This window comes from Parasteatoda tepidariorum, chromosome 8 (genome assembly GCF_982258835.1).
Source record: "Parasteatoda tepidariorum strain Cologne lab strain chromosome 8, Ptep-v5.0, whole genome shotgun sequence".
In the NCBI taxonomy this organism is placed as follows: domain Eukaryota; kingdom Metazoa; phylum Arthropoda; class Arachnida; order Araneae; family Theridiidae; genus Parasteatoda; species Parasteatoda tepidariorum.
Window position 1 is genome coordinate 66,088,733 of NC_141762.1, and position 17,915 is coordinate 66,106,647.

The 17,915-nt window shown below is 32.3% G+C and overlaps 1 protein-coding gene across 1 annotated transcript; it reads right to left on the bottom strand.

Moving 5' to 3' along the window:
• Window positions 1-450: 450 nt before the first annotated feature.
• On the bottom strand, window positions 451-14,369 carry LOC107440239 (uncharacterized). The gene is made up of 6 exons (XM_016053111.4): window positions 14,197-14,369; window positions 10,180-10,339; window positions 7,134-7,307; window positions 5,892-6,077; window positions 3,724-3,872; window positions 451-802 (listed from the first exon to the last, which is right to left on the bottom strand). The coding sequence occupies exons 1-6, from the start codon at window positions 14,202-14,204 to the stop codon at window positions 655-657; spliced, it is 825 nt and encodes a 274-aa protein (XP_015908597.2). The 5' UTR covers window positions 14,205-14,369; the 3' UTR covers window positions 451-654.
• Between the last annotated feature and the right edge of the window lie 3,546 nt (window positions 14,370-17,915).

Genomic DNA, 17,915 nt, shown 5'->3' on the forward strand with positions numbered 1-17,915 from the left:
ATTGACAAGTTAAGCTGACCTAAAATCCGTGGTGTTCTGTAATGTCTGCCGATAATGTATATATTTTTTAGAGATTTTATCACAAATTAAGGTAAAACATTGACACATTAGCAGCGTCAAATCACTCGTAATGTATAAACGCAGGAATTAAAAAAAATCAAAATTTAGAAGATCCTTACTGAAGGAGATACTTAAAATTTAAACCAATCACCGTACGATTGTTAAATAAAACAGAAATGGAAAGACAATGATTAGAATGTAGCAACAAACTATTTTAAATGTTTCTACGTCTTATTTCTTTCAGGCCATATGAGGTTTCGAGCGGAATTTTGTTATATTAATAGTTATTTACCATCTACTTGTAACTGCATATGCATGTGTTAGATACTGTAACTACATTTTTAATAAGAAATAAAAAAATATATCAACCATAATTATGAAACAATACAATTAAATTCAAAATATTTATTAATTTGGACAGGCAAATCTTAAATTCCAATGACTTTTACAAAACTGTATAAAACATTGAATAATCAAAGAGTAAGTATTTTTGAAAAACATTGTAAAACTGACAAAGAAACATTGAACAGATATCAAATAAAGATTTGCAAGTATTAAATACCTAATATAGTAAGATTAAAAATCTAAATACTCTCAAATAAATTTTTGTACATGAAGAATTGTTTCACAAAGAGCATTAGCTAGTTTTTTGTCTCTAAATAAGTCGTTGGAGTAATCTGTCATTGGTATTACTTCAGCTTCCGGAAAATGTTTAATATGACCCAAGGTGTAAAGTCGTTTTCTGAAATTAGAAGAAAAAAAATCGGCTAAGCAATACTTTTTTTATAACCGTTGTTGAACAGCCGGGCCAATATTTGGGTTTATGACTACTAATGTTCAACTCCGTAGCCTTGTAATTTTGAACCCAATCCAGAAGACAAGGAAACTCCTTGATCAAGTATTTGGAGAAAATCGCGTTTATTAAGGACTTTTTGATGGAACTATGCACATTTGCGTTACATGGAGAGTAAAACCGCGAGAACCTCCCACAGTTAGCCTGATGGAAAGGGGACTCCAACCCATGATCCATCTGCCACTGAGGATATTGCACGTCAGCTCTGTGATCGGTGCAGGCCATGCGGAATTCGTATCGTGCAGTAATGGCTGGAATTCGAACCAGGTTTACCTCATTGGTTGGCGAACGCTCTATCCCCTGAGCTACCACGACTTATTATCGGAATCTTTTTTAAATTAAATCATAGTATTTTACTTAACTTTATTAGTTCGAAAATCAGTCAAAAGCGAATCTCAGTCACAGTGAGCAAAGTTCAAAGACATCGCTAACTACATTTTGCACCTGTATTTCTGTTACATCGAACAGCATTTTACATGAGAATTCGCAGGTAATTTTGACCCTTTTGTAGTGGGATGCTCTAACAACCATGGAGAAGTAACTTGCCATATTGTAGGTATTGTAAAGGACCGGTTTAAGAAACACAGCAAAAACTAATTGATTTGAAGCCTTTCAAAATTCCAGTCAATTCGAAAATTCTATTCTTCAAGTAAGTTTTCAATCAACATTAAAAGTTAAAAAATCATTCACGGAAGACAAAGCTATATTGAAATGAAAAATTTGGTCAAACGAGATGTTTAGGTGGTGGTGATATAAACTGGACGCTCAATATATCATATTGCTAGCCCAATCAATATCGAAATGTACTAATCGTTGCTAACACGGAAGTACTTCAATTTTTACAATTTTTGGGAAATGTCCACCATATTTTTAAAGTTATATATGCATTGAATACAATGAATTGAATTTTATATTATTCTATTTTTTTTTTTTTTTTTTTTTTAATTTTAGATAATATTTAATTTTAGCTAAATCTTTATTTAGCAACCCTTTGTGGAAAACTCCAGATTTTCAAATTTTTTTAAAAAAATAGAAAAATTACAGAAGAAATGACTTGAAACTTTAAATTTTCAAGACATTCAAATAAGACTTTGTTAGTTGCCCAAATGCGAGTAAATACAAAATTGAGGATAAAAAAAACTTTAGAATACGCAAAAGCAGTGCAAAAGAACTGCGTTAAGAACGTAGCTTTTAGAATTTATTTTTTTTAATTTGAAAAAAAAATCTTATTTAACTTCAAAATATTCCAAAAACGTTGTTTAATTTTACTGTAAGTTATAGAAAAAAAAACGCAAGACAAAAAAATACTTAATAAAAAATATCCACACCTCTATAAATATTTAAGCTAGGTGTACGAAATTTTGTTCACCTATTGCAAATTCAATACAAAGTAATCTATGCAAATTCCAAGCTTATCGCTTGGTTTTCTGTGCACAGAGTATTTCAGGGAACTGTTTTCAATCATAATTTATTGCAGATCCCTCAAACTTCTGAAAGCTTTAAACTTTATTGCTGAGTCTAAAAAATCGCATAAACTAAACAACTCTAAAGTTAAAATAATCTTCGGAGTATTTCGCAGGAAATTTTTAAAAAAATATCAAGATAAGGAAGTATCTTTCATTATTGTAGAGTAAAAGGCAAACTGTCATCAATAATTGGTAAGACAATATGCGAAGCCATTACGTGGTTTATATTTAAAATTTTTACTAATATAAAATTTTTACTAATTAAAATATTTATAAGTATTTAGTAACTATATTTTTACTTCTATTACAATACAAAATAACTCTAATTGGTTATACTTAGTGTATAGCTAATTATATAGCAAAACAAGACTAGACAACATACCAAAACTTTAAGCTACTGTTCTTCGTATAACTAATTACTGAGACTAAAACTACTACGGATTCGAAACATGATTGAAAATATTTTCCTGCTACTAGCAATGGTAATTTATTAATATTTTATAAAATTAGAAGTGATAGAATTTTTTTCATCACTAAGCAAATAATTTAAACATATAAGGATATATAAACGAATGTTTGAGTTCTTAAGTTCTAATAAATTTGTGTACGAATTCTATTTGCTTCAGTTCACTTCCTCTGAAAGAAAATCCTCATCAAACTTAAATAATTAGTATTTCTAAAACTTTTTTTTCTACTAAAATTATTACTCAAGACAACCTATCCTAATGAATTACTATAGATGACTAAAAATTAAACTCAGGGGCGCGACAGCCCATAGAGGGTCAAGGCCTACTGTGCCCATCTCAGATTTCTTGACCTTGGGCTCTGGGGTGCAGGAGCAGATGTTCCGATCAAGAGGTCAGCCGAACGCGGAACCCCCAGTGTTTAGTTCCCAAGCTTGCTTGGTACTCATTTATCAACCCACTGAAGGGATGAAAGGCTGAGTCAACCTTGCCCGACCCGAAGATCGAACCCAGGACACTATAGATGACTAGTGTTACCAATTTAGATAGAGAAATATTTTGGCCACATTTGGCATATGGTGCCATTAAGAAATGTATAAATGAACTGAATAAGGAAACAAATCTGTGTTTTTGAAAAGCCATTTATTATATTCACACTGTATGTAGCAGATGTGTATTCCAACAAAAGCAACATGCTTAAAAATTAGATTTTAAGGTTCTTTACTAAGTTATCTTAATTCTAAAATTGTTATTTAAATTATAAATGGATATTGAAATCTGCTGCTTGGAGTTTTACAAAGGGAATATCCGACTAGCAATTTTAAACCATGATTGCAATGAAACCATTCCAAAATAGACTAGAAACTAATGAATCACTTACCCACACAATATATTTCTGGGACCAAAAATAAAATAGGCTGGTCCGGGATACTTTCCATTTAAGTGGGTAGTGGGCTGTGCTGCGTCAAATTCAAGGAGAGCATCTGAGAGAGCCAGACATCTAAATACGTGCACGGAATTGTAAAGTTTCTGAAAACAAATTATGAAATTATATCAAAATTAAATCGTAGTTTTGATTTTAGCCAGTTTTCAAAGAAAACAATCACTTCAATGATATACATATTATAATGCATTTATCGGAGTTCTACGATAATTAAAAAAGAATATATGAATTTTTAAAATTACAGCGTCCCTTAACTAATTTCTTCATTATTTGTGTACTCGAATATTGAAAGAAGCGTAGATAGGAAGTAATTTTATTTTACTATTTCATGACAGAATAAGTAGAATTTTCTACTATGTTATCCTACGGAAATTTTTGTTAACGTGATTTTTTTATTTAGTTACTGATTAAAATTTTGAATAATTCGTTTTATTTTATTCATTTCAATGAACAAAATAAAATAAAAAAATTGAAAATGAAATTGCGAGATACTGAACACCGTGTCACTTCTTCCTCAAATGTTTTGAGCATTAATGGGATTTTTTCATCTGAATGCAGAAATTTATCTTCTTCAAATCCTACGAAACCTTATTTCCAAATAGAAGCGTTCAAACTATCATTGCTCTGGCCTACTCTTCTAAATTGAGCTGGGATGCTTGCGACACTTTGGCCATTCATAATAAACTTTGGAGTCAATGTCGTAGTACAGTAAGGAAGTGGAATGAAACTCGTAGAAAAGAGAGGGTGGCCTATTAAATGAAATTAAACTATTGCCTACGGCGCCTGAGAACCTGCTATTCTGGGCCATTAGTTGTACCAGCCGTAAGCAAATGGTTACGATTTTATTATAGCTGGATCATTGGTGAGTGATCGTTCAGTGATGAACACATAAAGTCATAATGAAATAACAATAAGATGAAAACTATATAGTATTGTTGCTGTTTCTAATCCCCAAGAGGTCCATCCCTATTAGACTAAATCCATAAGTCCGAAAATGTCCAGAAAGTCTAAAAACAGATGAGGTTTTGAAAAAACCTCGTCGATCCTAAAATCGATACAGTTTAGAATATGCTCGGGCAAAACCTGAGCAATCCTACATTTAGTGCAAAGTCCAAAAGTGTTTCGCCCCCGAACATACGAGAGACGCCTCAAGTGATCACTGGCAAAGCGAGAGAAAGAAGTCTGCTGGCTTCTAAGCCCCTCAAAAAGCAAGGCACCTCCAGGTATGTAGTATTAGAGATGAGTATGCACCATGTGTTAGGTGGTATTCTCAATATTTACAGAGCATGTAAATACATTGAAAAAGAATTAATCTCAGAGGAAGAAAGCAGTAATTCGGCCATCAGATTTTCCAATTGGAAGATATCATTGAAATTAGCATCCTAACATTTGATGAACTTGTCGATGAAGTTGACATTTAATTTTACAATGTGCTGAGCAAGTGAATCAATTCGGAGATAGTTGTGGATCTAGCATTGGGTGTTAATCACTTAGATTTGATGATTCTTAAAATTTTGTTTTGGCTTGAGTTATCTAGTAAAGGTAAGGAGATATTAGCTCATGCAGGCGAAGGTAGAAAAAAATCATTCCGATCATTGATATTTAAAAGAACCTTTTGAGCTTTTGTCCCAGGATGCTTGATTAGAAGAGTAGAATCTTGTATACCTCTACGTATATAAACAAACATATCAAAGGTCTGATGTGTCAATGGTTAGGTTTTAAAGTTCTGATGAAAGTCTCATGAAAATTCTACTCTATTTAAAAACTTAAGCTTTTATTCACTAGTTCTAGAAAAAAATTAATTTGCTGAGGTCTCGGACGATGGACGGTATGTTAAAGACTTAAAAAACTCCTTCCAGATTCTTAAAACCTGTTTTTTTTTATTGTCGTTGGCAAACTAAACTCAACTTTGCTTCTGAAAATTGATGAAATGTAAGATCTGACTTTAATGGTTTGAGGAACTGTTAGAAGAGCTTTTAATCATAAACATTAGTGCGTTTTTTAAACTTGTTATTCAGTAAGATCATGCAATAAAATTTATTTTGATACTAAAATCGCCATATAAGTTTTTCAGGTAATGAGGAAATTACAATTTTTATACCTACCTCATTTTTCCTCATTTTTTCATTGGATGGCGGCTCAGTAACAAATGCCATATTTGGTTTGTTTATTTCAAAGGTGCAATATCCGTCCGCTAGTCTCAATAAGTGAAATAACCATCTATTAATGATTTCTGGATGTATTTTATCAGTATGCATGTTCACACTAAACACCATTTCTACTCTTGAAGGCTGAAATGAGAAAAGAATAAATCTTAGTCAATTTAATAGATTATAAATATTCCTATGATTTTATAAGACTAGTAATATTCAAAAAATTGAACAATTGTTCAAATTTTCAGAGGAAAGAAAGGAAAAGAAAAGGAGAGGAATATTAAGAAAAATTTAGGCAGAGGAATATCAAAATTAAAATTTAAAAGTATAAGTCTCAGAAAAATCATGAAAACAGGGATTTTTCTTCTTGTCTTATTTTGTTGGTGCTTAAAATGGATCGACAGCTGAATATCGACATATGATCATAAGCGAAATTAACAATATCCGTAAAATGAAATAAGATGACAATTTGGCAAAATCAAGAATTCTCAAAAAGGAAATAAAATAGTTACTAAATTACAGAGTAATTTATTAGCGTAAATGGTGAAATAAATTTTCTTCAGTTTGTGACTTGAACTCTTGAATATTACGCACTTTATTGCATTAATTTTCAACAATTTTCTTTTTGCCTAAATAAAGTTTTTATTACGACCTTCAACTTTATATTTCGATTTATTTCTTATATTACATGAGCAGCTTATGTGATTAAGTTTTCAGTAATGTCTAAGCATTTAAAATTTAATAAGTGCTTTAATTAGTCTGCGATGATCAATTTAAATTACTTTATTTGCGAAAAATAAAAATAAAGACATTGGTAATAATGGGAGTTAAAAAACTAAATTGAGAATCAAAACTTATTTATCTTGAAATTTATTGGAAGACTAAAAACACATTTGCATACGTTATCAAAATGAAATTTGATTGCAAGCTACTTTTTAAACTCTATTGAAATTTATCTCAAATTAATGCTATTATTTTCTCATTAAAGAACTCAAAATATTATTGCCTCAAATATTCAAGCCAATAAAATAAAACTTGAAAAATTTTAATTTTTTTTAAATCTTGAAACGTGGTAAAGTATTGAGTTACAAAACTAAATTCATCAAGGAAAAATCTAATGTTTTATAATTAGTAGATAATTTTGAAACAGTAACAGACTAAATATTATAATACATCAAAAACACTTAAACATACCTGGTCTAGGGCAGCTTTGATGGCCGTCATTCCACCCATACTATGACCCACTAAAATAGATTTTTCAATTTTCATTGTGTCCATAAAGTGATAAAGGTCATAAAGATTGTTATCAAAATTGGAAACCATAGTGTGTTCACTTTCGCCATGATTTCTAGCATCGAAGGCATAAACCTAAAATAATAAAAATATCAAAATCTTGATCAAAAAAGCCATTGAATAAAAATGGAATGAGATTGAGATACATGGATAACTAAACTTTGACAAGGAAGCAATTTTACAGTGGGAATGCAAGGTTCCATAGAATATCCTTTACGGATTATATAAATCCTTGCATTCAATTTAAGTTTAAACTGGAAAACAAATGATTAATTTTTTTAAAAAGGTTCTTTTTAACAATGATGGCGATAAATTTTTCGCTGTTATTTTATTTTATTTTATAACCGTCGTTGAACAGGAGACCCAATTTTTGGGTTTAGAACTTCTAATGTTCAACTTCATAGCCTTGTAATTTTGAACCCAATCCAGAAGACATGGGAACTCCTGGATCAAGTATTGGGAGAAATTTTGCCTTCGTGGAGGACTTTTTGATGGAACTAGCCCGCATTTGCGTTACATGGAGAGGAATACCACGAGAAACTCCCACCGTTAGCCTGTCGGCGAGGGGACTCTAACCCATGATTCATACACGACTGAGGATATTTCACGTCAGCACTTTGGTCGGTGCAAGCCCGATGCGGAAGTCATATCGACCAGCCATCGCCGGGATCGAACCTCATTGGAAGGCGAACGCTCTATCCCCTGAGCCATCGTGGCTCTTTCACTGTTATTTGTCCAAAATAGTTTGCGATTACATTCCTTTACCATTTCTTATTCTCCTAATCAAAAGATTACTATCTTACGAACACTTCTGCGCTTGTGAAATTTGTTCTTGTAGTAATATCTTCAATGAAGAGCTTATTTATCTTAAAAGTTGTTGAATATGGATTTCCTTCTAATATTAATTCCATGGAAAAAAAATTAAATCATGTTATGCGACAGACAATTTATGAAGAACTTCAACGATTTGATTGCTTTGTCATATCATCGAAAAATCAATCCTCAAACTGCTAAAATTTTGAATAAATTTAAATTAAAAGTAGAGTTTTTTCCCTGTAAGCAAACTGAATTTCCTTAACTTTATTGCTTATGTTTATACCTGGAATATTTATCAAAATTTTTGTCAACATGGTCTAGCATGTATTAGACAAACTAAATGTACACTTAAATTTCGACTTAAAGAACGGGAATGATATATATCCAAAATCAAGATATTAAACAATAATCATCTTCTTTCATAGTTTGAATTCTAATAATGGACTTCAGTTTTCTTGTGCTAAAATCATTAAACACTGCTCTTCATCTATCGAGCTTGATTTATGGCAATTATTTCCTATTTTGAAAAATTATAATAATTTGTTCAATGATCTTCATAATATCCCATTTTTTTCCAAATAATTGGAAATCTATTTTAATTTTTGCTGTCTGGAGTTTCCAACAAACCCTAAATAGGGTAAACTAACCAGTGAAGGAGCACTTAAGCTTCGCTTTCCTTTTAAAAAATCATATTAATTTAAAAATTCGCAATTTTAGTTAAATGACAGTGTCAACATATTTGTTACTAATTGTAAATTATGTAAAAAATTTGTAGAGAACTTACATAATATTGCTTTAAAGTTTTGGAGGTTCAAATGACAAGTAGTAAGAAGACCAAGTGAAGGAACAGCTCTTACCAGTGAATGAATACCCAGTAAAGGAACACTTAATTTTGGTTATTTTTTAATGCTCTTTATGAATTTTGTTGGGTATTCTTGAAATTATAGCATATAAATACTTGGAACACTTAACTTTTTTTTTGTAATCATAAATTGAAATGTAAAGCGTCAACATATTAACACATACTGTTCATTCACTGGGAAATCTATGCCCTGTAAAGGAACATGCCTGTTCCCTCACTAATTAGAAGTTTTTGGTATTTTTAACATACTTTTGATGCGAAACATCACTAAAGGTACAGGAAATTTAAAGTTTATCTTTTATTTTCGTTAACTTAGAAAAAAAAACAGTAAAAGAACACTTGCTCCTTCACTGGTTTTTCATCGTTTGGTGATCCGGTGAATAAACACCCCCTTATCTCAGTACTTTATTATGCTATGGTACTTAAAAAAATAAAACGCAACTTCAATAACTATATTTTGAATTCTCCATTTCACAGTAAGAAAAATAAAACTATTACATGCAATTAATTCCACTTCAAACATAAATACAAACACTCACCTTATAATTTTTTTAAAGAAACAAGGTGTTGCAGAGATAATAACAAATTCAAAAAATTTTCCATAGAAGTCTATTTGACCAGGTAATCCAAAACATTGCTAGATGACTTCCTATTGTTTTGCAGTAAGCTATTGTTACCAATCAATCTGAAGAAAAAAACTTTCAAATTCTTATTTTTGAACAATATATATGAAATGTTCCTTCACTAGGTAGTGTTCCTTCACTGATTAGTTTACCCTACCTGTTTCTTATCTCTTTTCCATTATCACCTTATTCAAGCTTGATCCTCATGCCCTGCTTGTATATCCACCTTGCACATGTTTGTCTCTTTACTTTTCTGCTGTCATTTGGTATTTAGACACCAAGTAAAGTTTTTTTTTTACAGAATCAAAACTACTACATATTCATTTTTGCTCTTTATTTGTGATTTTTTTCACATTACTTCTTTCGTTAGTTTATCTAGTACAACGTATAACTTATCCTATTTTTGGATAATTTTCTTATTTTTACTTGTTTTAGATAAATATGATGTTTGTTTAAGCTTATTTTCTTGAAAAATAATGTTTAAAGATTCTTTAAACTGATTTTTTAAAAATACAACGCACCACTGTAGCTGTTTTTTAATACATTAGGGTGATGAATAAAATAGTGCGAATAAACTTGATTGGTAGAAAAGGAGAAACTTTCGCACGTAAGATATCAAAATAAAAATGCAAAGCTATATACATACCTTTCTCTTCGTTTTATTTGCCACACGTTCAGGAACCCTTCTCCATGTTTCTTTGGATTCCATTAAGCCATGCATAAAAATAACAGGACACTTGTCATTACTTTTTCCTCTTAATGTCTCAAACACTTTATGGGCCATTTTGATTGGTGTATGCCTGAAACTAATGATCAATATCTATATAACTGAAATGACACTTAAGATTTGATCATAAAATGTCAGTGACAATATTTAAATTATAAATAAACAATAAAATGTGATATTAGGCTGAATTTTAAGCATCTCGATACTAAGCTCCCCTAGCAAGCTATTATTCATATTCTTCTTTCTAGATTACAAAAGCGTTCTTATTTTGGTTTAGCCTTGGCATTAAAATATCAAGCGAGTTAACAGGCATAATCGCAAAAACTTAAACGTACTTTCCTACAATTTCTGATTGAAAATTCTTTTCGCACATGGACTACAAAAAACTCAAACTGAGCCATAAATTATAAAGAAATAATTTGATAACGGCGAACAGTTAATAAACAGTTCCACATTTTTGTTTTAATTATACTTATCAATTCTCACGAGTAAATATTTTGCAAATACAATACACAATAATAATTTAGAGTTATATTTTAGTTTTAATGATGCTTCATAATTTCCATGGATCGTGAGAGATTAGTTTCTCAACGAAGATCGACCAGCTTTTTTCCTTTCAATTCATTTTACAAGTTTCTATAAGAATAAAGAATATTATGTTTACAAACATCAAAATGTGCAAGTTTGTATACATAAAATCCTAATGTAAATAAATTCAATGTTTACAAATCGAAGGTGTCACGTAATATGTGGAACAAAAAGAAGAAAACGTCAAATAATTATATTTCGATCTCTAGGTTTATACCAGAGACAAAAAGAATTGAGCTTATATGTTATAAATAAGGAATAAAGAAACAAAAGAGAATGGGAGGGCATCAAACAGGGGCTATTGGTTTAAAACAAGCTAAACTTTACTGTCATGAAATTTCAAATTTATCAATATGAAAAAAAGACATACAATTCACAGAAAAAAGACGGGCCACTCTGATTAACTTTTGGATCTAATGGTCGGATTTCTCGCTCTAGGACTCCGTCTTAATGACTTGAGGGGGTGACTTCAAATATGCTAACTAATATGCTGATTTAAGTTATGAAATAAAACACAAAAACTTACTTTTTCTAAATAAGCATGATTTTTCTCGATGGATTCGGATTTCTGACCCCCAAAATATGCCCAATTTTGGAAATATGGTCCCTCGAGTTTGGTTAGAAAAAGCGCTCCAAAGCTTGAACCCCTTAATGTAAATTTTATTTTTTGAGAATTTCACTATATCTCGAGAACTTTTGAAGCAAATTAAAGTATTTTTACTGCCAATTATAAAATTAACCCATCCAAAGATAATTCCATGCAAAAAGTGACTATACTATTTATTGCTTAATATTATTTATTAACTAACTCTAACTCAGTGGCGCGACAGCCCATTAAGAGGGCCAAGGCCGACTGTGCCCATCTCAGTTTTCTTGACCTTGGGCTCTGGGGTGCAGGAGCATATGTTCCGGTCAGGCGGTCAGCCGAACGCGGAACCCCCAGTGTTAGTTCCCAAGCATGCTTGGTACTCATTTTATCGACCCACTGAAGGGATGAAAGGCTGAGTGAACCTTGCCCGGCCCGAGGATCGAACCAGGGACCTGTGGCACGACAGCGCGAAGCGCTACCGCTCAGCCACCGGGCGTATATATTTATTGCTTAATTATATTTATTATTTATTGCTTAATAATATTTATTATTTATTGCTTAATAATATTTATTATTTATTGCTTCATTTAAGAATGGTCGGAAAAAAAAACTTTGAATTGTAAAGTAAGTTTTTTCTATTTTTTTTGTTTCAAAAAATGCAATATTACATGGTAATACGAAATTTGAGCGAAATCGGTGGAATAGTTTCGGAGGAATTGAATTTCAAAGAAATCAAACACTTAAAATTTTCAAAATTTGTCCACTGAAGAATAAACTTATGTAACCTATTCGCAATTTGAATTCCAGCAGGGAGAAAATTAAAGAATTTTGGAGATAAATTTTAAGATTTTTAACGGAAAATGTTCTTGTTAGGCTAGGGTATGAAATAAATTTAGTCGAATCTTCTCATGCTAATCGCTTCTTTGTTACACTCGTTTGGATTTTTAAAAATATGTAAACATAGTTTGTAAAATACATTACGGATTGGTAATATGTTGAGAATTTATTAATAGTGTGAGTTAATTTTCCACTAATAAAGAATTTAATAAATTTCTCTAGAATATTAATTAGATAATGTTACTTAACCAATTCTATTCCAGACAGATGAGATAAATATAGCAGTGCATGCATAATAAAAAATTTTAAAAAAAATGGAATTTACTATTTACTTTGTATACCCCGTGAAACTTTTATACCCCGTCTAGTTGATTATTTGTATAAAGTAACTGAATCTGATCAAAATGAATCTTCACTTTATAATATATCTATATATATATGCGCGTCAAGTAACTAAATATATACAGCCAAGTATTTTAACGTTGTCTAATATTCTAATTTTCCATTAATTCAAATTTTCCATTAATTCCAATTTTCCATTAATTCCAATTTTCCATTAATTCCAATTTTCCATTAATTCCAATTTTCCATTAATTCCAATTTTCCATTAATTCCAATTTTCCATTAATTCCAATTTTCACGTCCATAATATTTAGTTTAATACATTCAGTACACGGATATTTCAGTGATAAGTTACATTAACTTTTATTTCATTGCTACTAGTGAATTAGAAAATCATGAATTTTATTTTATTAATTTCAAAATATTATCAATAAACCAATCTTAGATTTTTTTTTAAATTTCGCTTTCTAAGCTTTTTGAATTGTTTAATTATTATACTAATAAAACAATTTAGAAACCCTAGAACGAAAAATTAACAAATTTACACCTGCAAAAGTTATGATTTTGGCACTTAATTTCTTAAAGTTGCATAAATCATTAATAAAAAATAAAAGATAATATTAGCAGAGTTGCCAACTGCTCTAGTATCAACAAAATATTTAAAAAAAAAACTGCAGAGAACTTCAATCTAAAAATTACAGATTTTCTGTTAATTTTTAAAAGGCTCAACACTGCTGCAACAAGCTTTTGAACAGGTGAGTAAAAACCCTATAAATCGAATTTATTAAGCCAAGAATTGTACTATAAAAGAGTACCAACTGGAAATATTTATCCACTGTCCGAAGCATGTTGGAATCTCTGCAGTGGTCCTAAAATTGAATCTTAAAATACTACTTTGTTTTATATTATAACTATTACAAAATGTAATATTGATTTTTAGTTTATGATTAGATTAATAAGATGTAAAAAGTCCTGAAGTTTTCCTAGTATGACTAGAAATTTAATTTGTTTAAATAATATTTCGTTAAGCATATTAATTTTTCTGAACTGAATTTAATTTTTTTTAAATCATCTGAATCAAAATCCTTGGGTATAACTAAAAATACCGCAAAATTCATTTTTACTCATGCTGTTGTAAATAAAACTATCAACTCTGCACTTTCAGTATTTAGACCGTTAAGAATATAAGTTAACATACAGATGTAGACTAAAATGCACAAGTAACCAATGAATGAGCGAAATATGCTCATTCATTGGTATCAAGTATTAGGAAAGAAACTGCGAAAGAAGTTCTGGGGAGCAGGAAATCAGTTTTAATTCAATTTTATCACCATTCAAAATAAATACAAAGCATTTTTTTATTTGCAATTTAAATAGTATATACGATTATTTCAAAAATTCCTACAAATAACATTTTTTTCATACAATAGTTAATTGTAACTTCATGTTGCAGGCAAAATGAGCAATATAAAAACAGTACTATTTTTTACATGATGCCTGATAAAGCTAAATGAATTTCAAAACAAGACGAGAAAACATTAAAATAACACAATTTTATTTAATCTAAAAACTATTCTTACCAAGACATTATTCAAATTTTTATGCCTATTGACCTTGATAAACACTAAATTAAATCACAACAAGAAGTTGAATTAAAAGAGCAATTGCGGTGAATTCAATCTCACAACCAGCATGCAAAAACTTGACTTTATTGCTTTATTGAAAATACATACATTTTCAGGCTTGTTTGCTCAATTTAGGCTTATAAACCTTTGTCAAGTAAATGGACAGATAGAACAATTTAGAGAAGGACATCACAAATAATACATCCAGAGTTACGATGGAATTCGAACCCGCCACCTCCACGATTCACACTGGGTTTATCGGGCGATACAGCTCGGCCAGGGAGGCTCCAACTTGACTTTAGGCGTGAGTCTTTTTAATACATTTATGTTTTCGTACTCATACATGCAAGCCTATGTGTTCGAGCACAAAAGTACGTCTTATAAGCCTTTGCCAAGCAGAAAGGCAGCTTTACAGTTAGAAAGACAATGCAGAGAAGAACAGTTCTAAAATACATCCAGGATTTCGGCAGGATTCGAATTAGCTACTTGCATGCTACAGCGACTTTGGCTTGTGATACCGCTTGGCCAAGAAGGTTCTTTTAATACATACATCTGAATGAAAATGAACCAGATCCTATATATGAACCAGATGAACTGTAGGTTCAATTTTAAAAATTACTAAAGGACACGGGAACTTGAAAACCATTAATATACAAGTGTCTTGTTAAAAAAATCACAAGAATCATTTACTACGGATCCAAAAATCTTATAGAAGGTCAAAGGTTCATAAGATGAAACCGCTGAGCAATCTCAGAAAACGGCAAAACTTTACGTTGAAAGTGTCGAGATATAAAATGCGAAAAGAGGTTATTGAAAACTTGTTGCTGTTGTTGTTAATTTACGTCGCACTAGAGCTGCACAATGGGCTATTGGCGACGGTCTGGGAAACATCCCGGAGGATGATCCGAAGACATGCCATCACAATTTTGATCCTCTGCGGAGGGGATGGCACCCCCGCTTCGGTAGCCCGACGACCTGCGCGCGAAGTCGAGCACTTTATGGTAGCACAGTTTAACGAGGACCCATACCGCACACCCTCGGTCCCTACGCAGACTGATCCAAGTGGTCACCCACCCGCACACTGACCGTAGCCAGTGATGCTTGACTTCGGTGATCTGCTGGGAACCGTGTCTTAGCGATCAGCCCACTGCGGAACTTATTGAAAACTAAGTTACCGGAATTAATTTTAAACGTAATCCAGCAAAATAAAAAAAAACACTCCCAAATCAAATAAAGATACAAACTAGCTTCTGCAAAGAACTTTTTTGTTGAAAACTAACCTTCATTCATGTTTCATTTTAGACATGGATAAATTTACTTCCAAAAATCTTTCTCAATGGCACGACAACCTTAATTTTTGTTCACACATTAGATAAGTATTCAGCTCTGACTTCGCGATAGATTGTGATATTTTGCATCGGAACTGTGGACTAAAAAAACTGTAATCGATGTATAAAGGAAGAATTCATTGCTGAGACTTGAACAGGGTGTGAATATCTATTAAAGAAATAGGAGGTGATACTTCAAGTGGTAAGTTACTGCTTTCAACTAATCATCCTAAAAGATTGGGGCCAGGATAGCCTGGTTGGCAGGGCGCTGGACTCCCGTTCTCGCTAACGGGAGTTCGAATCCAACCGGCCAATCCCGTACAGTAAAGGGTGACTGGTGCACGTTAAATCTGTCTGTTCACAAATTCCCCCATGTTCCCATAACCGATAAATACCTCTGGGGGTACTCAATTGGAGATTGATCGTTCTCTGGTTCAGGTTAAAATTACGATATGTGAATGAATGAATGGATGTATGAATAGGTTCGCCCTATAAACTGGTGCGACGTATGAGCGTGGCAGAAGTCGAATTCGTGGCCATAAATGGCACCACTGAAAAAGGTTGTTGTTGTTAATTTACGTCGCACTAGAGCTGCACAATGGGCTATTTGCGACGGTCTGGGAAACATCCCGGAGGAAGATCCGAAGACATGCCATCACAATTTTGCTCCTCTGCGGAGGGGATGGCACCCCCGCTTAGGTAGCCCGACGACCTGCGCGCGAACCACTGAAAAAGGAGAATTAATCTTATCAAATTGAATTAATGGCCTACAATGACAATAACCTAAGAGATTAAGGCCATAACATTACGTACATGAGGTACTAGCACTTTTTTTTTTCATTTACAAGTAATATTTAATTTTATTTTATAACCGTCATGGAACAGCCGACCCAATTTAAAGGTTTACGACTTCCAATATTCAACTCCATAGCATTGAAATTTTGAACCCTATCCAGAAAACAAGGAAACTCTTGGATCAAGCATTAGGAGAAATATTCCTTCATTGAGTACTTTTTTGATGGAACTACCCCTCATTTGTGTTACACTGAGATGAAAACCCCAAGTACCCCCACGGATTGCCTGACCGCACTTTAGCCCGTAATCCGTCTACCAATGAGAATATTTTACGTCAGCACTGTGGTTGGTGTGAGCCGGGTGAGGAATTTGTATCGCCCATCCATCGCTGGGATTCAAACCCGGATCGCTTCACTCAAAGGCGAGCTCTCTATCCCCTGAACAAACACGGCTTTCGAATCAATATTCATATTTTCCATCGTCTTCTGGCCTGCGAACTTCTTTATAGAAGTTGTAAACTTTTATTTCTTAAGAAATCCTGAGTCCGAAACAAGTTTTGTTACATTCTGCATTGGAGCAAATTTACAAAATAAATAAATGAGTAAATAAAATTCATATTATTAAAGGGCTATATACCATGTACCGTAGCATATGTAGATGAAGTATAAAAGAAAACATAAAAACCAGGTTGAATTAAAATCAATGACTGCGTTCGAAATATTTTCAGATTTTGTATAATTTAAATCTGGAAGATCACACTCCTAATAAAATATTCACTCTCAGACGAATGTTTTATCAGTTTCTTGTGGAAGTAGTACTTCATTTACGGTGAGCTAGAAGTGTATAATGGGCTATTGATAGTGTGTAAAACATCCTTGAGAATGATACAAAGAAATCCCATTACAATTTAGAACCTATAGGCCAACCGCTAACGAAAATAAAGTCAAGGAAGGCTGCTTCTTATCCGCAAATAGTGCCCTTTATGAAAACATCCATCAGTCCCTTATCTGCAGCTCTCAAAATTCAAACGCGATTTGTGTGATCAGTTCTACTACTTTAAAAGTACTTTATTTGAAAAAAATTTAAATTCAACTGTTTTCATTTCCACTACGGTAGCAAACATCAAATTTCTTAAGGGCCTCTCTTGCCGTGCGGTATCACCCGCCATACGCGGTGCAAATCATGGAGGTAGAGGGTACGAAACCGCTGTTACCTTGGACTTACGTTCATACTGTATTGTCTCTGTATTGTGCTATCTGTCCTTCTATTTGACAAAGCTTTATAAGCCTAAATTGAGCACACAAACCTACAAATCAACCAATAAAACAATCAAATTGGTAAATCCAATAAACCAAACCAATAAATCAGATTTTATATTTTTTCGTAGAATTGAAATGGTTCTTTATTTAGTTATTTATTGGTTCCGCATACATTTGAACGCGTCTGTGTTCAATGCAGACTTATAAACAATTGTCAAGTTAAAAAAACAGAATGCTGTTGTAGTTTATTTACGTCGCACAGGAGCTGCACAATGGGTTATTGACGACGGCC